Source organism: Chiloscyllium plagiosum, chromosome 31 (assembly GCF_004010195.1).
Source record: "Chiloscyllium plagiosum isolate BGI_BamShark_2017 chromosome 31, ASM401019v2, whole genome shotgun sequence".
In the NCBI taxonomy this organism is placed as follows: domain Eukaryota; kingdom Metazoa; phylum Chordata; class Chondrichthyes; order Orectolobiformes; family Hemiscylliidae; genus Chiloscyllium; species Chiloscyllium plagiosum.
Window position 1 is genome coordinate 21,286,167 of NC_057740.1, and position 25,012 is coordinate 21,311,178.

The window sequence follows — 25,012 nt, forward strand, 5'->3', positions numbered from 1 at the left end:
ACTTGTCTATTCTCAAGTTGTTCAAAATGTCCAACACATCTTCCTTCCTAACAAGTATCTCCTCTAGCTTATCAGTCCGTTTCACACTCTCTCTTCAACAATACGGTCCCTCTCCTTCCTGGATGCTCCTTACAAATTCTGCTCCATCTAGACCTCTAACACTAAGTGAATCCATGAATCCCAGTCATTGTTGAGAAAATTAAAATCTCCTATCACCACCATCCTGTTGCTCCTACATTTTTCCACAATCTGTTCACATATTTGTACCTCTATCGCTATTGGGAGACCTGTAGTACAGCCTCATTTTTATTACTGTACCCTTCCTGTTTCTGCCTATATTGCCTCACTGCTCGAGACCTCCGTAGTGCCCTCCTTCAGCAAAACTGTGATAGAGATTCAGACACCTGAGACACTGATGTCTGGGTGATGCTGTTTGCTGTCAAGTGCACACCAAATAAAGAGTAGCATTTTTTTAAGAAGTGCAGTGTTTCTGGATCGATAGGATCTAAGGTTCCTGTAATTCAATGCTCTACAAAATATTACGCTGCAGATCAGGAAAATGAGTGATTAACACTAATGTGTGCATCTGTCATTTATTGGATTTTTGTTGCAGGTATAGTCTTATAAATCAGTTTGGCAATTGTTTGCCACGGCTGATGATGTTACACTCCTTTCTGTTTCTGACCTGAGCCTCACTTGACCTGAAGGATATTAAACATTTTATTCCTGATTTTAACCAAGAACATAACGAAAGTGATTGGTGATTGAAAGGCAAATACTAAATCCTTCTTCTTGTCTTGGTAGTTTAAGGCAGAGCCGCAATCCAGATTTCATTAGTCAGCTCAATTTGATCAAGTGCACATCTTTAAAACCACTTCATTAAAAACAAAATTATCAACTGAGAACTTCCGTTTTTAAAAGGTAGACTTTAAATTTGATCAATGTAAAAAACATTGCAAAGCATGCCATTTAAAACAAAATTGTGTGCCTTCCAATGTTACATTTGCATCAATTATGTCCCAGTTCATTTAAATGCTACTTAAAAACTTAACCCTTAAGTCATGCCTTTGTTTATCTCACCAATTCCTCCCTCAATTCCGATTCAGTATTTTTAGATTACTTACAGTGTGGAAACAGGCCCTTCGCCCAACAAGTCCACACCGACCCGCCGAAGAGCAACCCACCCAGACCCATTCCCCTACATTTACCCCTTCACCTAACACTATGGGGCAATTTAGCATGGCCAATTCACCTACCCTGCACGCCTTTAGACAGTGGGAGGAAACCGGAGCACCCGGAGGAAACTCACGCAGACACCCGGAGAATGTGCAAACTCCACACAGACAGTTGCACAGCTGTTGAAATAACTTGAAATGTTTACACAAGTTAAAGGCTTTGTATAAGTAAATGCTGGTGCTATAATTAGCTTTTATCTTCCCAGTTCGCATCTGACAAAGTATGGATTCATTCATAATGTGAAATATGTTAAAACATCCAGTGATTGCCCAATTGTACAGTTCATACTCTAATACTTAGATGATCACTGATTTTTTTCAAACCTTTCAATGTTTTTGTTTATCTTTAATTGTAGCACCTTGTCAGAACTTCTTGTTCTCGTTCTGAAGATCTAAACATTGGATCAAAGAGATCAATTAGTTAAGCTCATCATTCCTGTTACAATTCAGTGATCACCTCGAAGTTAGAAGGTTTTAGTCTTGAGTCCCACTCAAGAAACTTGAACACATTGTTATAGACCAGACTAAACCTACTCAAAACATACCAAGGAGATAGCCTCAACCCCAACTTTTATCTTATTTAAAGGCAATTGTAGTTAAAAAACAAACAAAGAAGAAGAATTGACATGTTTTCACTCTATAGAAATACTTGACAAATAATATATATTTATTAACTACAACTCATCAACTGTCCAAAAATAGCATCATCCCATCAACACACCCTTGGCAAAGGCAAATTCAGCAAAACAGATTTCCATTACTTGCTGTTTCCTTCACTCCAGGAGAAGGAACGCCGATTGCAGCAGAGAGAGAGAACATTGTCTCTCTGCTGCTGCAGACATTATGTGGTATCTAGTAGCTTCACCTCCAAAATCCCAACTTCAACAACTGAAAGTAACAACTAAAACTATATGAGCCTAAGTCCTCCTACTCATGATTTTTCTATCTAATTTTTTTAAAAAACAAAGCTATTTACTCTTGCTTTCCATGGAGCAGACACCTCTGTATAAGGTTCACAACACCTCTCTTCAAGAGAAACAGGACAGAATAAGTCCCTCTTAAAGGTACGTACCGTCACAACATGGCCAGGTTGACATTCCCAGCGTAATACTGTGCAAGTGCCACTTTTTGGCAGAAATGCAAAACCAAGGTCCTGTCTGCATTTTCAGGTGGATGTAAGAAATGCTGGGGAGTTCTCCCCTGTGCACTGGCCAACATTTGCAGATTGGATGTTAAACTGAGGTACTCTCAGATGGATGTAAAAGATACTACAGTATGATTTTGAAGGACAAGAAGATTCCCTCACTATCCTGGCCAACGTTATCTCTCAATCAGCATTACCATTTATGGAGTATTATATACACTTTTGGTCACCATATTGTACAAAAGACATGGTTAAACTGGAAAAAGTGCAAGGAAGATTTACAAGGATGTTTCCAGGACTAGTAGACCTAAGTTATAGGGAGAGGTTGGCCAGAATAGGACTTTATTCCTTGGAAAATAGGAGAATGAGGGGTGACATTATCGAGGTGTATAAAATTATGAGGGGCATAGATAGCATGAATGCATATAGTCCTTTTCCAGGGATGGGGAATTGAAAGCTAGAAGGCATGGGTTAAAGGTGAGAGGAGAAAGATTTAGGAAGGACCTGAGGGGCAACTGCTTCATGTAGAGAGTGATGCATTTATGAAATGGGCTGCCAGAAAAAGTGGTTGAAGCAGGTACAATAGCAACATTTAAAAAAATATTTGGATAGATACCTGGGTGGGAAGGGTTTAGAGGGATATGGAACAATTGTGGGCAATTGAAACTAGCTGAGTGGGCACTGTGGTCAGCATGGATCAGTTTGGGCTGAAGGGCCTGTTTCCATGATGTCTTACTCTATAACTGTATTCCATTATTGTTTGTTTGAGCTTTTTGTGTGCAGTTTATTATGTGACAGTGACTGTGCTTTAAAAAGTATTCATTTGTTTAGAGATTGGGATATCCTGAGGATGTGAAAACTCGCTATATAAATGCAAGCCTTTCTTTATAATAGGTACAGTTATTTTTATGCTTACAATGTGTATTGTTTGATTGGTGCATTTCATCAGGTGCACTGGATTAGACTTTTATACAGAACCACATGAATATCAAATCAGTAACACTGGTAGCAGAACCATAGATTGATATCTGCTGCAATTTTAGATGGGAGTTGGGATAAGGAGGTTGCCTTGTTGGCAGTGGATGTGCAGTTGATAGGAGCAGATTAAATCTACAGTCATTCCACAAAAATGCCCATGGAACAACCTTAACTTCCAATATTTCACCAGATTTTGAATGATTGAAGTGGGTTACTAACATTTAGGCACTCTCAAATAATTTTTTGTCAAAAGTTCGAGTCTGAGAACGTTTTCAAGAAAAATTTGAATCAGAAAGATTTGTCAGAGAAACAAAGAACCAGTATTAGTAGAGTTGATGTAAATTGATATATGTATACTTTAGCTTGCGATTCACAGTTGGTTATCTCTGACAGCTAGAAGATTGTAAATTAGCCATCTTTACATTAAATGGAGTTTCAGCGGACTAGAATAAAGCCATTTTGAAGTAACCTCTCTTTAATACTGAGATACTGAAGGGTCAGGAGTCAATGCGGAAATGTAACAAGTGCTGAGATTTTATATACTGTGGTAAATCCCTTTGACCTCAAGGCCAGGAGAAGGTTGTAACTTTAGCCCTGAAGTGATTGGCCCAGCAGGTGGTTGGGATTATTGTGGGGTTTTGTTTTCCTGTCTAGACAGACCCAATTAGCCTTTCATTAACAAGTGCTTAGCTGGTTAGGTTCAAAGGCATTTCACTGGAAGCAGAAAGTGGAAGTGACAGATAGGGAGGAGTTGCAAGTTGCTAGGTCAAACAGCTATCTTACTGGGGGAGGGGGAATGTCATTACCTGCAAATGAGCAAAGAAATGCTACTGGCTTTCTCGTAATTCCCCTCCCCACGACCCCATCATCTGCCCTTTATATAATATACTGCCATTGGAGGAGCTGAAATATAAACAAAGGCAAATATGCACTTATAGGGCCATAGAAGACCTTGAGAAATGGGGACTTGTTCCTCTTAAAACAAGTAAAGGGCGATTATTGGAGGAGTTCAAAATTGTGGGTGATTTTGATAAATAAGACAAAAATTCCACTGGCAGTAGGAACAGTACCTAAACTTTATGGATTTAAGAAACCCAGTAGGTCTGGTAGAATTTGTGCAGAGAAAGCAGTGACCCTGAAGAAGGACCAAAATGTTGACTCTGCTTTCTCTCTACAGATGCTGCCTGCTGTGTTTCTCCAGCAATTTCTGTTTCTGTTTCAGATTTCCAGCATCTGCAGTTTTTGGTTTTATTTTTGTGAACTAATAGAATAGTTCTTTTAAGCAGTTGATGCAGTTATGATGGGCTGAATGGTCTCCTACTGTGCTGTATGATTCTAATTCAGTTTCTCATCTGATATGGGTGGCACGGTGGTTCAGTGGTTAGTACTGCTGCCTCACAGCACCCGGGACCCAGGTTTGATTCCAGTCTCGGGTGACTGTCTGTGTGGAGTTTGCACATTCTTCCCCATCCCGGTGGGGTTCCCCTGGGTGCTCCAGTTTCCTCCCACAATCCAAAGATGTGAGGGTTGAGTGAATTGGCCAAGCTAAATTGCCCATAGTGTTCAGAGATTTGTAGGTTAGTGTATTAGTCAGGGGAAACATAGAGTAATAGAATTGGGGAATGAGTGGGACACTTTTTGGAGGGTTGGTGTGGACTTGGGCCAAAGGGCCTGTGTTCACACTTTTGGAATTCTATGTTAGATGCAATGGGAAAAACGCAAAGGTAAAGTAATTTGATCCACAGTAAAGCAAAAACTATTTACTGTATCTCTTCGCTAAAACTGTGTATATTGTGCTGTAGCCAATCAGAACATCAAATACTCAGACATCTGGTTTGCTATTTTTGGCTTATGTGAAAAAGAAACTCATGGGGAATGATTTTCTACTATTAGCCATTGACTTTCCAGTTGGGAAAAAAGTAAAAAGGTTTTTACACAAAAAAGGATCATATCCCAACTGACTTGAAGTCAAGCCTGCCAGTCAGGATGACTTCTGATGAGGGAACCTGTCAACGCAAAATTCTACTGAAGTTGAATTTCCAGACTTCCTGAGGGAAATAATGACACAATGATTCCCAAAGTAAATGTGCAGTTAACTCTTTGCTCCACATCTATAAACATTATTGATTCAATATACTAACAATCTGGATTCAGCTGTCCCTTCATAATGTACCTTTTTCAAGACTGAAAAGCTCTGATATGCCTATCATTCTTCACAATTTCCCATTCGGCATTGAATGTCAAGCCTTGTTGCATTTCCTATTGGGCAGATAGGACTTAGAGGCTGAAAGTTAACACCTGAAATGCATGTTTGGGTCAAGTTGTTAAAGCAAGACAAACTTTGAGCCTAATACTTGTCTGTCGACTTATGGGATTTGACTGAGGCAGGACAAGGGACAGACAGCCAACCCTTTCCTAAAGACCAGTATGACTAATAAAATATTTTAATGAGTCTGCTTTGTCATGACCAGACAGATTTTCTAGGCCTTGAAAAATAACCAGTAAACCAGCATCATAGCTGACTAGGCAAAAGCTGCAAAACTTGAATTACTAAGGATTCCATCGAAACAGAAAAGCATCGAAGATACTGGGATGGATAATGCCAAGTACAATAATAGACATATGCATTCCACTGTTAGCTATTGATACAGCAAGAGGGTAATTAACATGAAATCCTACTTTATATTAAATATTTATTGACACACTTTTCCAAGGTATGGTCTATAGCTTTCTAACATGCATAACATTTTCAGTGCATAAAGATTGCAGGACCTGAAGCACATGTTACATTCAGTGCAAAGAACACTATGCAAACTGTATTCTAATTGTGGCATTTTTGGACATTTGGGAGAAAAAAACTATATTTTAGTGAAGGTGTACAAACAACTATCTTTAATTTTAAAAAGTGTTAGAACTTATTTTCCTGCAAAATTGACTACTGTATGCCAATGAGGACTGGAGGGTAGATAATATTGTGCCATTGTTTAAGAAAAGCTGGAAGGAGAAGCCTGGAAACTATAGACCTGTGAGTCTGACATCAGTGATAGGTAAGTTGTTGAAGGTGATTCTGAAAGATAGGATTTACATGCATTTGGAGAGGCAAGGCTTGATTAGGGATAGTCAAGCTAGAAGAGATACCTGTTAGGAAGGAAGATGTGTTGGACATTTTGAACAACTTGAGGATAGACAAGTCCCCCGGGCCTGACGGGATATATCCTAGGATTATGTGGGAAGCAAGAGAGGAAATTGCAGTACCGTTGGCAATGATCTTTTCGTCTTCACTGGCAACGGGGGTGGTACCAGGGGACTGGAGAGTAGCGAATGTTGTGCCCCTGTTCAAAAAAGGGAATAGGGATAACCCCGGGAATTACAGGCCTGTTAGTCTTACTTCTGTGGTAGGCAAAGTAATGGAAAGAGTACTGAGGGATAGGATTTATGAGTATCTGGAAAGACACTGCTTGATTAGGGACAGCCAGCACGGATTTGTGAAGGGTAGGTCTTGCCTTACAAGTCTGATGTAACTTAAGTGGAAGGTGCCTTGTGAGGCCTTCGCAATCAAACCTTTGGTAAGCTCTCTATCTCAAAACAAATATAAGATACTGATCATCTAAACTAAAATCAGAAAACACTTGAAATAGTCAGCATTTGTGGAGACAGAAACAGAATCAAAGTTGTAATTCAAAGCCTGTTCATCAGAAGAGGATAAAGGAAAAACTTAGCTGTAATGGTATCTATTAAGCAAGAAGCAGGTAAAAGGGGGTTGGAAGTAAAGAATCATAGTGATGGAGAGGAAATTCTATTTCATGTAAATAAAGGCCATTTCAACAAGACAACTGTAGACTAGCTTACTGGTGTAATCATTCAAAGCAAGACAGCAGCTTTAGAATAGAGAGAGAAAAAAATTACATTTCTTAAGTCACAAAAAAAAAGAAAAATACAATGTGATAATTGAAAGATCTTACTTGTTGATATGAACAACAATTCTGTTTTGTTATTACTCCTTTATTCCCTTATTTAGAATTATTTCTCTTCACTTATTTATCTGATGATTAATATACTTTCCTTATACTCCCTTCGTTAGGAGTTAAGCTTCCCTAATGAAGACGTTAGACTAGAAACATGTTCCCAGACATCCATCAATGCTGTTTCACAGCTAGACCTTGGGAATGTTTGGAAACTGGTTACAATGACTCAGTCAGGTTTTCCTCTCTTCCTTTCAAAATAAAATGCTGTGGCCACTCTGACGTATGTCCTTAAACTAGCTGACTGAGGTTGTGAATAATTTTGTGTGAAATTGCACATCCAAACTCAAAGCCTACCTGGGCATCCATCTACTTTTACAGTTATACAGTCATAGAGTCAGAGATGTACAGCAGAGAAACAGGACCTTCAGTCCAACTTGTCCATGCTGACCTGATATCCTAAATTAATCTAGTCCCATTTTCCAGCACTTGGCCCATATCCCTCCAAACCCTTCCTATTCATATACCCATCCAGATGCCTATTAAATGGTATAATTGTACCAGCCTCCACCACTTCCTCTGGCAGCTCATTCTGTACACATACCACCCTCTGTGTGAAAAAGTTGCTACTTAAGACCCTTTTAAATTTTTCCCCTCTGACTTTAAACCTATGCCCTCTAGTTCTGGACTCCCATACGCAGGGAAAAGACCTTGTCTATTCACTCTATCCATGCCCCTCATGATTTTATAAACCTTCATAGAGTGTTACAAGGGGACATAAATTTAAGGTGAAGGGTGGAAGGTATAGGGGAGATGTCAGGGGTGGGTTCTTTACCCAGAGAGTGGTGGGGGCATGGAATGCGCTGCCCGTGGGAGTGGTAGAGTCGGAATCATTGGCGACCTTTAAGCGGCATTTGGATAGGTACATGGATGGGTACTTAATCTAGGTTAGAAGTTCGGCACAACATCGTGGGCCGAAGGGCCTGTTCTGTGCTGTATTGTTCTATGTTCTATGTTCAGCATGGTTTTGTGAAGGAAAATTGTGTCTCACAAACTTGACTTGAGGTTTTTAATGAAGTAATCGAAAAGACTGATGAGGGCAAAGTGGTATTAGTTGTTTACTTTGACTTTAATTAAGCCTTTGACAGGATTGCAGCTGACAGTCTAATTAGTAAAGTTAGATCACATGGGATCCAGGATGAGTTTGCCAATTGGATCCAAAATTGGTTTTATGGTACGAAACAGAAGGTCGTGTTGGAGGGTTGTTTTTCAGACTGGAGGCCTGTGACCAGTGGTGTTCCATAGGGATTCACATTGGGTCCACTTTTATTTGTCATTTATATGAATGATTTGGATGAGAATATAGGAGGTATGGTTAGTAAGTGTGTAGATTGGTATACTAGACAGTCAAGAAGATTATGTAAGATTATAAAGAGATCTTGGTCATTTAGGTTAGTGGGCTAAGGAGTGGCAGATGGAGTTTAATTTGGATAATTGTGAGGTATTGCATTTTGGTAATGCAAACAAGGACAGGACTTGCACAATTTAGCTTGACATTATACCTTGAAAGAATCGATAAAATGTGGAGCAGGAATAAGTACAGCAGGTCAAGCAGCATCTGAGGAGCAGGGTAGTTGACTTTTCAGATCAGAATCTTTCATCAGGACTGTATCTTGAAAGTAAATCAGTCATTAAGTTAGGCCAGGCAGTCAGATCCAGATTGAAGCTCACTTGTGTTCTCTTACCTCAATTGCTTTTGTGCTTTGATGTGGAGGTGCCAATGTTGGACTGTGGTGGACATGGTCAGAATTCACACAACACACACGGAGCACAGCGCTCTGAAAGCTTGAGATTTCATATAAACCTGTTGGATTATAACCTGGTGTCCTTTGACTTCTGACTTTTGTGCCTTATGTACTACCAGCACAATGCTTTTGACTTTTATATAAGTGTAAACTCTTCTTTCACCTTTTGTCAAAAAGAGCAGTCAATATGCAAATAATTTCAAAAAGGAGAATAACATATAAAGTGAACATATCTACTAACAATCTCCAACGTTGAACAATTAAAAGGGAATGATTGCAATGGGAGCAGTGACTGCTCAGAATTAAGCAAACATGTAGACTTTTACAATTAATGGTAGGCTCCTGGGTAGTATTGTAGAACAGAGAGACCCTGGGGTTCAGGTACACTACTCTTTGAAATCTACATCACAGCTGGACAGTATAGTTAACAAGGCTTTAGCATACTTGCCTTCATTGCTCAGACCTTTGAATACAGGAGTTGAGGTTGTACAGGATGTTGGTGAGGCCCCTTCTCAAGTACTGTGTACAGCTCTGGTCACCTGTTATAGGAATGATGTTATTAAACTGGAGAGGGTTCAGAAAAGATTTATCAGGATGTTGCTGGGAATGAAGAGTTTGAGTTATAAAAACGGACTGGAAAGACTGGGACTTTTTTCACTGGAGTGTAGGAGGTTGAGAGATGACCTTATTGAGGTTTATAAAAACAGGAGGGGCATAGCTAAGATGAATAACAAAGATCTTTTTCCCTAGGATGAAGGAGTCCAAAACTAGGGGACATATTTTTAAGGCGAGAGGAAAAAGATTTATAAAGGACATGAGGGGCAACATTTTTACAGAGAGTGATCAGTGTGTAGAATAAACTGCCAGAGGAAGTGGTAGATGCAGGTATGGTTACAACATTGAAAAGACATTTGGATAAGTTCATGAACAGGAAAGATTTGGAGAGATATGGACCTAGCGCAGGCAGGTGGTACTATTTTGGGAACATGGTCCGGACGGACTGGTTGAACCAAAGGGTATGTTTCCATGCTCTCTGACTCTACGACTCTAAGTAAATGTTGCTTTATAATTTTTAAAGTTATTTGCATATATTGGAAATTGCATTACCCTCAGAGGGTGGAAGGGATACTGTTATGAAAAATTATTGGGTTTTGTGATTAAATCTATTTTTAGCCAAAGATGTAAAACAGGTTACCACTCTTAAATGAACATTATTTTAATGCAAGGGAAAATGAAAGAGGCAATTACTTTCTAAAGTAACGGATTGCCATGTATCCAAGGTGAAGTTCTGAAACAATGCCTGAATACTTTGTTGGCAATCTTCGTGGATTTAGTAGAGTCAGTGATTTGGTAATGGCATTAATATTATATATCATGACAGTTAAAAATAATTTGGTAAGGTTTTTGACAAAGGAAAGCTCATAACTTCAAGGAAGAAGTTATTAATTAAATGATGAGATCATTAGAGACAGAAAGTAATCAATCACTTACATTTCTAATTGGCAGATAGGAGCAAGCTATAATTGCCAACAAATTCATCATTATCATTCAAGACACTCCTGAAAATCTTGTAAATTTAAAGGTACTGTTTCTGCCTAGTCAAATGTTGGTGAAATTAGTTACTATTTACTTCTACCAGAGAGGATTGGACATTTGTCTATTAATATCTTCTGGTTTGGCTGTGTACCTGTATTATTTGTTCCAATTAGCTGTGAACATAAATTTTGTTTCTAATACACATTCCATCTGTGCTACTCACAGGCATTAACAGCAACTTGCATTTACTTAGTACCTTTAAGATAGTAAAATGTCCTAAAACATTTCATTAATACATTACCAAGCAAAATTTGGCAATTGACCACATATCGAGATATTAGCACAGATGAGCAAATATGACAAATGTTACACGTATGCATTGGTCCTGAACTGTGTGACCTGCTGTGTAATAAGCATACATGTTAAGCCTTCAAAAAGATGTAAAATTTCTCACTTAGACTATTGTGTGTGATTCATATACTTTACCACTCAATATCTCCCATCGCAGGATTGAAACTGCATTCTATTACTTTACCCTGATTGTTGTGGTAGTAACATTTTATTTAATAAATATCGGAAACTTGCATTACCAATGCGTTGCTGGCTTGCAGAAGATTTAACAGTACCACGGTGTTGCTTCACTGTGGAGTGGCTTTGAAAGGTTATACTTATGCTATCTTATCCCATAGTGTATTCAATAGACAGGCGAGCAAAGGGCAAGTTTCTAGAAGCTGATAGTCAGTCAGAGAGCAGAAGCTTCATGGTCTTAAACTCTGTCAGTTAAGGACTACTTCTCAAGGAATTCAGTCTTCTTCTTCTTGTTGCAAGATGGGGTCCACAGGGAAAGGAAAATCAGACCATCACTGAATTGCCCACTGTCAACATCCTTGGAGTTATCATTGACCAGAAACTCAACTTGACTCACTGTACAAATACAGCGGCTACAAGATAAGGTCAGAGATGAGGAATGCAGTGACAAGTAACTCATCCCCTGACTTCCCAAAGCCTGTCCAGCATTTACAAGGCATAGGTCAGGAGTGTGTTGAAATACTTGCCTAGATGGGTTCAGCTCCAACAACACTCAAAAAGCTTGCTGTCATCGAGAACAAAGCAGTCCACTTGATTGACACTACATTCACAAGTATCCAGTCCCTTCATCACTAATGCTCATTAGCAGTAGTGTGTACAATCTACAAGATGCACTGAAGAAATTCACCAAAGATCCTTAGACAGCATCTTCCAAACCCATGACCACTTACATCTAGAAGGACGAGGGCAACAGATACATGGGAATACCACCACCTGCAATTTCTCCTCCACATCAATTGCTATCCTAGCATGGAAATATTGTTCCTCACTGTCATCGGGCCAAAATCCTGGAACACATTCCCTAATGGTCAACCGACAGCATGTGGACTGTAGTGGTTTAAAAAGGCTACTCACCACCACCTTCTCAAAGGCAACGAAGGATGGACAATAAATGCTGACCAGCCAACCATGTCCATGTCCCACAAATACATAAAAGCAGGACAATAAAACTCCCCCAGCCCAGCAGCTTGGCAAGCAGGTCATCATGATTTCACAGTCCCATCGACCTTTCCCGCCCACTGATAATGTGAATAATCAGAGAGAAGCACATTTCAACCCTTAATTAGCCAGCAAGTTGAGAAGGTCATCCATGGATCTTCTCACCCAGAAGTTAATGAAGTTAACTTGTGGCTTGATGAAGGGAAGCTTATAGGGTCAAGAAGTATGTTGTTCTTTAGCTGATGAGATAACAAGAGACACAGAATATTTATCAATTGAAATTTCTAGTTGGCAGGTGGGACAAGCTGAAATTACCATTGACTTCTATGAGTGAGTTTCTCTCCAGGGTAAAATTATTTAGTTTCCACCTCCAGGGACCAGAGAGCTAGCATCAGATTAAGTTCTTGTCCCTGGCCTTTGATAGCAACTTAGTACAAAAATTATGTCACTAATTAATTAGATTAGAGTCCTTACAATGTGGAAACGGACCCTTTGGCCCAACCAGTCCACATTGACCCTCATTTGGAGTATAATCATTTGGAGTATCTCACCTGTATGAGATCCTGCTCTGACTTCAGTTTATTTGGTAAGTCCCTCAGGTTAACTTTAGTCAAAGATTTTAAATAATCCAGTTTTATATCCTTCACTTTGGCAAACATCACTTAAAACCATTTTCAGTTGGCATGCAGTAAACCACCCCCACAACACAACTGACTTATGTCTCAGCACAAGTTCTTAATCGTTGATTTAAAGACTGCAGATGATGAAGCCCAATTATTAATGATCATATGGCCCCAAGTGTTATGGGGGAACATGCAGCTGATGAAAGTACGAGAGAAGTCAGATTCCTGACAGGAACATGGCTGGCTAGATCATTTCTTTTTTTTATCAAGGTGATCTTTTACTGAATCATAAGCACACAAATGTTGCATTCTGTAGTGATTGTAACGTGGTCAGCCAGGTGGACCTCATAGAATATGTGTTCCCTGATTGAGGCTGTTAATCTGGTCCAATCAGGGAGCCCTGGCTGACAGATAAGGACAGGAGTGTCAGACATCCTGGTCACTCTGCGAGCTGGCTCTGAAGGAGCTGGATCAGTGTCAAGGACTGTCCACAAGTAAGCAAAGGGTGGGTGACTTGGTGACGGGAGACCGGCCTCTGTGGAGATACTTCACAATCTTTGTTGTAACTGTAAAATAAAAGTTTAAGAACAAAAGAAATGGAGATAAGCAAGGGAATATACTACTTTTGTAATACATAAACAAAGATTTTAGCACACAATGGAAAGTATCATAGCATGATATAACTTACAAATATTGTTGTAATTCCAAGAACTTCCAGCAAGACTCAGCCCAGTTAATTTCCCAGAATGAGATTTTTCTGTTTGTTTTAATGGGCTTGAAATTATTAAGGTTTCAAGACATTTGCTGGACTGTAGATAACTCTTCTTTATTATTGTGCTCCTGATGTGTTTCCATTGAGTGCCACACTGTACTGAACCCTGCTGCTTCTCTTTTAAACTTCAAAAACTTCACTTCTTTTCAAGTAGCTGTGTCTCCAACACTTTGAAAAATGACTTGCAATAATTTGTTACTCTAAGATCATTTTATTTCTTTAAACTCTTTTTCTTTGAAATTCTGCTGTATCAAAAGATTTCTCCGCATGACTGAGCTTGAAATATACTTCTCTCTGGATTGACTTCCCAGCACAAACTGAATCCATTTGGAAAGTTCTCTGGATAGTTCCCTATGTACTCTGGGTAACCTCTCTCAGAATTATGAATACTGTAATTTTTCTTTGCTCACAAAGGTCAATTGTCAATTCCAAATGCATAGAAAAACCCACATACCCAACTCTGATTCCAAGAACCCAAACTCACAGCAAAAAATACCAAAATGCAAATACGTAAACTTAACAGTTACATCACTTCCAACAAAGCCATATTTGAAACAAAGTAAAGCAAATTTTGACTTAGTTAGGATGGCTCTTATTCCCTTGAGTCTTTTCTTTCTGCGACCTCTGACAGTGTTGTAAATGTTCGTCCATTTAAGAATGAGTCAGGCCATGCTGCAGAAACAATACAGATCAGCTAATGCTCACTAGAAATGCTTTTAGTCCCATCAACAATTTGTATTTCTAAAGATTTATTTTCTGCCTCTCACTCTAAGGTGTCCTCACTTCTACCAGCCATGTTACAGGTTTTTTTAATAAATATTCCCGGATATCTATCTAAAAGAAACCTACCTATATTTGTTGTTTAGATCATACAGAGAGCACACAGATTAGTAATCCAGTTTCGAGGTTGGGACACAGCACCCCCTTCATAATGAAAATTTTAACATAGAGCTGGAAGATAGTCAAATGTCTTGCTTTATATATGGTTAAAGCCCAAAATTGTGGATTAAGTACTATTTGTGATCTGCACGCCTCAACTGGTATTCAGTGTTCTGTAGTTGTTGATGCATTAAGATTTAGGTAGTCCATTGCTGTGTGAGGATTGAGGCCAATCATCATTACTGTATGCAAAGAATCTCCTTTGTTACATAAATCTGTGTTGACAGGATCAACATGAGTAAATGTTTGGTTTCTATATATGTTATCTAATAGAGGTAGGATAAATAAACTTTCAAAGATGTAGACTTGGAGGGTTCTGATATTTGTTTTTGATTACTGTGCTAAGATTCCTTCAGCCATCTGACAGCCTTAAGAAAGCTGAATGCTTTTAAATCGAGATTGTAACAGGCTTCTTCTCAAAAATATTCTGCAAAATTATTTGTTACTTATTTCTCATTTGCAAATAAATAATTGCTTCAGTGCCCTTTAAACAAGTTAGGCTGCTCTTTGAAATTTATATCCTGACTCTAGCATGAATTGGTAAAGATGCCAGTGAGCCTTAATTTTAGTCCTTGTAAGATTTGTTGCTTGACAAGGAAAACCAATTGTAAAGTTGAATGCTACGTTCACAATGTCAGTTCTGGTGAGGTACCAGGTGTTGGTTCCTTATGATCAATTTTAAACAGATGAGATTTTAACTCTGTTGTCAGATCTCTGATTGCAATGTTCGCAGTCATTTCGAAGCTAGACATTTTTATAATGATAGAAGCATTACATTATTTAACACATGGGAATTCAAACAGTAGTCCAAGTTATGTATGAAGTTTCTGATACTGGCTCACTGCAACCCATGAAACTCCATTCTGTCTCTGTTACTTGTTCTCTGCTTTATCCTATTTTAATTGTGTATACTTGAGCAATTGTAAGGGGCTGAAAATTCCATGGGAGTTACTTTCACCTTTAATATCTGGGCCACAATCTGGCCCAAAATGCTCAGCCATTGTAAAACCAACTTAATTTTTGTCTCTTTGATGTCGGTGGCATGGAAATTATCCAGGTCCTATAATTGGGGTGTGATCTTCTCTGTTAAATTATTGTCTGGATAGAGAAGGGAAGAAGTACTTCCTCTGCTCCACAACAGTTCTCCAGTTTTACCTAATGATGCAGATCCCTGATATTCAGGATAAGTTTCATTACACTTAACTGCACTTGAATGCCTTATTTGATGCTTGACTCAAGAACTGGAAGCAGAATTTGCAATAAAGTCTGACCAGCTCTGAAGAAGAACTATATTGCACTCGATTTGTTAACTGTGTCTCTCCACAGAAGCTGCCAAACCAGCCGGGTTTCTCCAGACTTTTCAGTTTTCAGTGCAGTTTTTGGCATTTGGAATCTTTTGCTTTTATTTGGCTGACCACAAAAATATTGCAGCATCATTATATCCTTTCATTTATCATAAATTATTTTAGGCATGTAGTTCAACATTCTATTCATTGTTTTGATTGCTAAGCAATTAGTCTGCTTAGACACCTAAGTCTCTTGCATTTTCATTCCTAACTATTTCAAGACCATTCATGGAATCATCTGTTTGCATTCCTGAGTCAGCACTAAATTTTATCTGTCCTTTTTCTTCCGATTTACCAATTTCCCCAGCTCATTATATACTTCTAAGCAGACAATTACAATTCCAGTTTCTTTTTGGGGCGACACGGTGGCACAGTGGTTAGCACTGCTGCCTCACAGTGCCAAAGACCTGGGTTCAATTCGTGCCTCAGGCAACTGTCTGTGTGGAGTTTGCGCACACTCCCGTGTCTGTGTGGGTTTCCTTCCAGTGCTCCGGTTTCCTCCCACAGTCCAAAAAATGTGCAGGTTAGGTGAATTGGCCATGCTAAATTGACCTTAGTGTTAGGTGAAGGGATAATGTAGGGTTGCTCTTTGGAGAGTCGATGTGGACTTGTTGGGCCGAAGGGCCTGTTTCCACACTGTAACTAATCTAATCTAATCTTCCTAGTTTAGTATCACCTGCAAATTTTACTAGTTTCTGTTGAGTTTGTGAATCCAGACTATTTCCATAAATTTGAAATAGTAATTATCACAAAAACAAGCCCAAAGGTATCCTACTCAGTAATTCCTCACACTCCAACTCTTCTACTTATGAGATTGGGTAGCTACATAGGTTCAGTTACCACACCATCCATGATAGGACTTCATTTTCAATTCTCCCCTCTCCTGAGGTGTGGTTTTCCTCCGCTTAAACCATCACCAACTATCTCTCTAATGAGAGAGCAGCCCTGTACACGAGTTTATCTTTTACTGGGGGAATGTAATCTCAAGAACATATAGGCTTGAATGAGGTAGTGTGTTAAAATGGAAAAATATCTGAACGCCAACACAATTTTGCACCCTCTCACTTCCAGATTAATTTGTGAGGAGAGAATTGGGGAATGGGGGGGACCTGGGGCAACCAACTTGCTCTTAAGAGGAAGATCTCACATTTAAATATTTTAATGAGGCTGTATACCTCAGATGTTCCCACTGAATATCCTGATTGAGACCCAAAACTTGCCAGTGAAAATGGATGCACCACGCACCCATTTGTTTTGAATGGGAACTACCTCACCAGCTGTCATAGAGTCATGGAGATGTACAGCACAGAAACAGACCCTTTGGTCCAACTCATCCATGCCGACCAGATATCCCAACTCAATCTAGTCCCACCTGCCAGCACCCATCCCATATTCCTCCAAACCCTTCATATTCATATACCCATCCAGATGCCTTTTAAATGTTGCAATTGTACCAGCCTCCACCACATCCTCTGGCAGCTCATTCCATACACGTACCACCCTCTGCGAGAAAAAATGTCTCTTAGGTCTGTTTTATATCTCTTCCCTTTCACCCTAAACCTATGCCCTCTAGTTCTGGACTCCCCAACCTCAGGGAAAAGACTTTGTCTATTTATCCTATCCATGCCCCTCATGATTTTATAAACCTCTATAATGGTCAGCCCTCAGCCTCCGACGCTTCAGGGAAAACAGCCCTAGCCCGTTCAACCTCTTCCTATAGCTCAAATTCTCCAACCCTGGCAACATTCTTGAAAATCTTTTCTGAACCCTTTAAAGTTTCACAACCCTTTCAGGTTTCTGATAGGAAGGAGACCAGAACTGCACGCAATATTCCAACAGTGGCCTAACCAATGTCCTGTACACCTCCAATTTTGGTGTCATCTGCAAACTTACTAACTGTACCTCTTATGCTTACATCCAAATCATTTATGTAAATGATGAAAAGTAGTAGACCCAGCACTGATCCTTGTGGCACTCCATTGGTCACAGACGTCCAGTCTGAAAAACAACAGTCCACTATCACCCTCTGTCTTCTACCTTTGAGCCAGTTCTGTATCCAAATGGCTAGTTCTCCCTGTATTCCGTGAGATCTAACTTTGCTAACCAGTCTCCCATAGGGAACCTTGTCGAACGCCTTAGTGAAGTCCATATAGATCACATTTGCCGCTTTGCTCTCATCAATCCTCTTTGTTATTTCTTCAAAAAATTCAATCAAGTTTGTGAGACATGATTTCCCATGCATAAGGCCATGTTGACTATCCCTAATCAGTCCTTGCCTTTCCAAAAACATGTACATTCTGTCCCTCAGAATTCCCTCCAACAACTTGCACACCACTGATGTCAGGCTCACCAGTCTATTGTTCCCACATATGCTGCCAGACCTGTCCTTAAATCATTGACAAAGATAGTCACTAAAGGAAAGGCCTGAAAGATTGAGAAGGAAGGTTTTTGTGGAATTTTTGTAGAAAGGTTTTTTAATCTATTTTCAGGGCACGGACAGGGACGCAGGAAAGGCATCTTGAGATTAAGTTACTCTGACACTAGGGAAGCAGTTTCAGTATTAATTGGAGTTGAAGACTTCCAATCACTTTTCAGGGCAAAATGTAATAGATAAATGTCTACAACTAAAGAATTGTTGAAATGAAACACTTCAAATAATCCTTTAATTGTACTTCAGCATATTCAATATTACAAATGAATGAGTTTTTAATCTTGTGAACAAAACCCTCTCATATTTGGCAAAATGAAGGGTAATTCAGCAATAACTTTCTGATTGCTTTGTTCAAGTTTCAATGTTCATTGACTTTGCCAAGGAGAGCCCCACCTCCCCCCCGCTCCTGTTCATGGACTGCATTATCTGTCGCAATTATTTGCAACCTAAACTTCTATTTTGCATCTGTTGCTGTAGATACTCATGTTGTGTTTTGAGATTTCTTTTCCTGCTTTATCAGCAGAGGGGAACACTGATAAAGAAAGAATTGAGTGAATGTGAAGTATTGACACTGTGCTGCTGTATTTTCTGTTAGGTATCTCCCCTACAGTGAAGAAGACTGAGATGGACAAATCTCCATTTAATAGCCCATCTCCACAAGACTCCTCTTCACGATTGAGTAGCTTCACACAGCACCACCGTCCTGTGATTGCTGTCCACAGCGGTAAGCAAACAGTTAAAGTTACTTTCTGAAATAAAGAGTCTCAAAAAAGCGTGATTGTATTATTTGTTATTTTTTTGAGTGCCATCATTTTGTGTAACAACAAACATTTTCAATTAAGCTAATCAATACCTAGTCTACTTTCATGAAATGTCTATAGGGGAATAAATCTATTAAATTATTGGAAAGATTTTGCAGGGTAAACAGATTGCCTTCTTTGGAAACGCTAACCCATAATGCTTGCCTGTTAGAGAGAAATTGAAACGAGCAATAATATAAAACTGATTATGCCTTGTGAATACTGATTCACTGTTCATACAAATGGGTTGATTTAACATGTTTAGAATTGACAAACAGCAGCAAGTTAGACAGTTTGAAATATCTTAATCATCCTGTCTTTATAAATAACAAAGATTGTTTCTCAAACCTAATTAGTCTTTGTCCTAATGTTTTCAGTTCTTTATTTTAGCATGTATGTAAAAACCTGTAAGAGAATCAAACATTTATGGGAATTATTTGAAATGAGCCAGAAACAGAATAACATTCTAGTGTAATTGCCAACAGTCATTATTCTAAACTTCTTGCAATATATCAAATAATCACAACTTCAAACATTTTCCAGTAACACTGCAGTACTCTGGGTAAAATCTGATTTGGGAAGAAGTATGGATTAGACAGTGGTTCATGTACAGCCTGATTTATACCCCATTCAACTTTCCATTCTATTGACTGATGTTTGGCCACGGTATCGGCACATGTACTTACCCTTCAATTATTATTTAGATTTCAGTTTTGAGAAAAAATAAAATAAACGTGGGAATATTCAAAAACGATTGGTGTGGTCTTGAAGTATCTTTCTAGTTGTAATTATTTAACATAAAGTGCATTTTTATGTGGATACAGTCTGTTGAGCAATTTAACACAATTCAGATAAAATTTTATTGCTTAAACATTCTGCTTCATGCATGTTATTACTGAAAGGATTTTTCCCTTCAGTATTTATCCTTTTCTGTACAGATGGCTCCAAGTGATCTTGTTGCTTTAGATACTAAAAACACTTCTTGCCATCATTCCACTGTTCTTTTGCCTCAGTTCATTTGCTGCTGAAACTCTCTTCTATGTCCTTGTTAACCCTACACTTGGCTATTTAAGTGCACTCCTGGCTAACCTTCTTCATTCTGCCCTCACTATGTGCAGAGTCATCCAAACCTCCACTGCTGGGGTTTTAATTTGCATGAAGTCATTTTCACCAATTACCTTTATGCTCTCTGATCTACATTGGCTCTCAGTTAAGCAAAGCCTCGATATTTAAAATTCGCATCTTTGCTTTCCAATCTCTATCTTTCTCACCCCTGTGTCTCTGGTTAGTCTGGTTGTGCTCCAAAACCCTCCAACACATGGGTACTTTTCCAACCCTTATTCTCTCCTGGTTGTTGAAAACCTTGCTGCGAAGCCTCTTCCAAGGGTGTCCATCTTGAAGAAGTTCTCCTCCACATTCCTGATGAAGGGCTTTTGCCGAAATGTCGACTCTTCTGCTCCTTGGATGCTGCCTGACCTGCTGTGCTTTTGCAGCGCCACTTTTTTTGACACTCTCTTAAGCATCCCAAAAGTGGCCTCGTTAAAGTCCTAGATTTTGGAAACTCCTTCAAGAATCTCTCTGCCTTTCTACCTCTTTCATCTCCCTTAAGGCATTCCTTGAAACCTACTCTTAGAGTCATAGAGATGTACAGCATGGAAACAGACCCTTCGGTCCAACCTGTCCATGCCGACCAGATATCCCAACCCAATCTAGTCCCACCTGTCAGCACCCGGCTCACATCCCTCCAAACCCTTCCTATTCATCTACCCATCCAAATGCCTCTTAAATATTGCAATTGTACCAGCCTCCACCACTTCCTCTGGCAGCTCATTCCATACCCGTACCACACTCTGTGTGAAAACATTGCCCCTTGGGTCTCTTTTATATCTTTCCCTTCTCATCCTAAACCTATGCCCTCTAGTTCTGGACTCCCCACCCCAGGGAAGAGACTTTGTCTATTTATCCTATCCATGCCCCTCATAACTTTGTAAACCTCTATACGGTCACCCCTTAGTCTCCAGCACTCCAGGGAAAACAGCCCTAGCCTGTTCAGCCTCTCCCTATAGCTCAAATCTTCCAACCCTGGCAACATCCTTGTAAATCTTTTCTGAACCCTTTCAAGTTTCACAACATCTTTCCGATAGGAAGGAGATCAGAATTGTATGCAATATTCCAACAGTGGCCTAACTCATGTCCTGTACAGCCGCAACATGACCTCCCAACTCCTGTACTCAATACTCTGACCAGTAAAAGAAAGCATACCAAATGCCGCCTGCACTATCCTATCTACCTGCGACTCCACTTTCGAGAAGCTATGAACCTGCACTCCAAGGTCTCTTTATTCAGCAACTCCTTACATGAGCTTTCATTCATCTGTCCTTAGAGTCAAACATTGTTCAATATCATTCCTATGAAGTACATTTGGGCTTCTCATTTTCTTAAAGGTGCTACATATGAGTTGGTGTTGAAGTACTGAACTGAATGCATTATGAGCATGCAATCTTGAATTGAACAGAAATAAATGTTATTTTAGACTAATGCTAAACTGCCTGTGGCCCCATCATATATTTTCCCCATTGATGGGGAGATGTACTGCCAACATCCTCACTGATACATTGGATATTGTCAGCGAGAGTGCACTTTATCTTGTAACAACCACTTACTTTTACATGAAAGAAAACAGCAAGTGCTGGAAATAATCAGGAGGTTGGCAACATCGTTGGAGAGAGATATTCCAAGACTATGATCTTTTATTAGAACTGCTGCCACAGTAAGCTCCCAAGTTTGCAATGGGGCTGGCCTGTATTGACAGTTAGATTTTAAAACTTTTTTTTTAAATTACCTATGTTTTTGTGAAGGTTCCCATTTTCTGTTGAGGCAATCTTTCAGATACAGCTACCGTACAATATTCTCAAAAATGGAACTTAGTACAAGTATAGAGTGAAAAGCTGTTTACTTTGCCTCGCTCTCACAATGAGCAAATTTTTAAAAATATATTTTAAACTTGATGATAATCTCATTTAAAATATTGACTTGTGTTGATGATAAGCAGTAAATGTTTGTCACAGCAAAACATAAACTGTGGCAAACTTTTGTCACAAGCAAAGATGTGTGAGCAGAAAAAGTAAACCACTTGTATCTTCAATACTCAGAATATAAATAAATGGAAGATTTGATTTTTAAAAACTTCTCTTCACAGTATAATGTAGTTTGAAGCACATTATCTATTCTGTTATGCATTTACAGGTCTTACATCACGAAGTCCGCATGCCTCTTCATCTTTGCATTTTCCAACAACCTCCATCCTTCCCCAGAGTGCTTCAGGTTACTTCCCTCACACAACAATTCGGTTCCCACCACATCTCAATCCACCAGACCCTCTTAAGGATCTGGTCTCACTTGCCTGTGACTCATCCAATCAGCAACCAGGCCCGGTAAGAGTAAACTTACTTACAAATTTCTCGAATGCACTGTGATGAAAAAAGTAAAAGTAAACCTAGTTCTGTGATTTAAAAGGATGTAAGGAATAAATAAAAGTTTGTAAAATAAAATAGCCTGTTTTTGAAGCATCCTTCCAAGTTGATTGTTAAAATTTTCCACTTCCTCCATGGTATCAGAGAATATGACTGAATATATACGAAAGAAGTCCCATATTCTCAGATAAAGATATTATATAGTGGTTGCCAGCATTTCATATTGGAGTTTAAAATATTGCACTATTCATTTTCTGGTCAATTTAACGCTGTACAGGAATGCATTTTTGTTTTAGCAATCTTCATGTATCTTGACAACGTCCTGTTCGTATTTAAGTTTGTAGCCTACGTTTTAGTCAATTTATTAATGCAAAATTTCACAATAGGAGTGCATGACTCAAATCATTTGCCAAGATCTTAAACAGTGAAATTTAGTGATGTCAAGTAAATAGACTGAACAGTTGCAACATTTACATCACTAGTGGCTGCACTTGTGAGTTTAAAGAGATGTGCTTGCTATGGGCTCATGGAGTCAACTGTGGAATCTGTCAAGTGCTGGCATGACAGGTAATGTAAAATCCTGTTGTGGAATATTTGTTGCATAAATTTAATTTTGCTCAGATACTCCCTCTTAGAAAAAAATACAATGTAGTTTCAACTCTTCCTGGTTCATTAAGTGCCATCACTAATATTCCCTCAAAACTGCATCTGTGCAACAACCTGGAAATGGCTGCACACAAATCAACCCCTTTAAGTTAGGGACTAAGTAAAATAATTCAAAAGAGGCTGCACACTTTAATATTATTAGAGGGTGCCTTAACCATCACTTCTTAGTTTATGCAGTATCATTTTCTTGCTGTAGCTCTTCCCAATTATCATTTGACTTTCTAGTTCTGAGATGGCATTTGCAACTGAGATGTGTGGATCTTCACTAGTATCAATGCATAGGGTCCCAACATCCTCAAATAATGAAGGGGGAATCTGAGCTTTGCATCTTTCCTTCACAACTATGACATGGTTGAATCAAGTGTAAAGGATCTACCACATATTTGTGTCTATCTTGATCTGATTCAGTTTGCTGGACAACTGTCTGTTGAATTTGTGTGGCTAAGTACATCAGCGGATACATGATGAAGAAGAAAAATCTTGCATTATATAGCATCTTGTCATGCCCCAAAGCATTTCTAATGAACTACTTTCAAAAGTTTAGTCGCCATTGTCGTGTAGGCAAATGCGGCAATCAATCTGCAGACAGCATGGTTCCAAGTATGGCAAATTAAGTGACTTACCTGTTGAATTATGTTTCAATGATGATATGGAGGGAGAAATATTGGACCAAAATTCCAAGAGAATTCCCTGCTCTTCTTGAAGTGGTGCCATGGAATCATTCATGCCCACCTGAACAGTTACATGGGTCCTCTGGGTTAATATCTCATCCGTACAATGTGAAATAAAACAGGTCCTCAGTCCTGCCAGTCTATAATCTAAGATTGCATTCTGAAACAATGTACCTCAAAGTTACAGCGTTCTGAGTCAGCAGTGTACAATTGCCAAAATAAACTGGCAATTGAGTAAAATATGTTAATATTAAAAAATGCCATGGGAAATTCCTTGCCTATTGTAGTACTATTGTAGTAAACTAGAGTCTGGGGTGCCAATATTCAGAAGTGTTTTAGGCTGTTCAGTGTACTGAAGGAAATGTACTCTTCAGTGACACCAAGATCTGGACTGAATTTACCAGACACGTTGAAGAGTACTTCTGTCTGCCATAGGTAATTGCTAAATGGACAATTTATTATCATATTCTGGCTATACTGTTGTAGGAAGCAGTGGTAGTTGTTCAGATGTAGATGTGTGAAGGCTATTGTTGTCGTAAAGAAGTTGGTCTGCATGTTTACTCATTAGAATCAAGAGTGCATTGTAAGTACAAGTACAATTATTGATTACCATTGAGTCTACTTGTTCCGAAGCATGTCTCTGTGGTTTATAGTGTGCTATCATGTTACATATATTAATGCAAACTAAAGGCATGTCTTTGTTGTTCACTCCTTCCATCCACCTGGGACTGGAGAACAGAACGATCCAACCCAGAGACATCTCTACAAATCTTTCAATGCCAGTTATCAATCAGACTGCATAGAGGCATGTTTGACCAGAGCTGTCAACGAGTAAATTCCAGGTGTGAAGTTGACAGTTGAATGGTAGTCACATATTTCTGGTGTCATGAAAATGAAAATATAAATAGAGACAAAAACAGCAACCAGAACCATTTGAAACACACAATGAATCTGGCACAATTTATCATGTGAGAAGGAACTTTAACTTTTTAGGTTTATTTACAGAATTCAGATTTTCAACATTTGATTTGTTACCTTTCTTATTAATAATGATGATATGTGTCCATTTTAAGAGCCCCAGTTGACATCCTCTTACCGTTACTC

The 25,012-nt window shown here is 39.0% G+C and overlaps 1 protein-coding gene across 5 annotated transcripts in view; it reads left to right on the forward strand.

The window, feature by feature from the left end:
- The window catches only part of nfic (nuclear factor I/C), a 479,978-nt gene that overhangs the window by 313,153 nt on the left and 141,813 nt on the right, over positions 1-25,012 (forward strand). For all 5 annotated transcript variants that reach the window (XM_043721115.1, XM_043721114.1, XM_043721116.1 and 2 more), the window contains exons 7-8: positions 18,894-19,022; positions 22,345-22,532. In XM_043721115.1, coding sequence (XP_043577050.1) covers positions 18,894-19,022; positions 22,345-22,532 — 317 coding nt within the window. The remainder of the gene's footprint in view (positions 1-18,893; positions 19,023-22,344; positions 22,533-25,012) is intronic.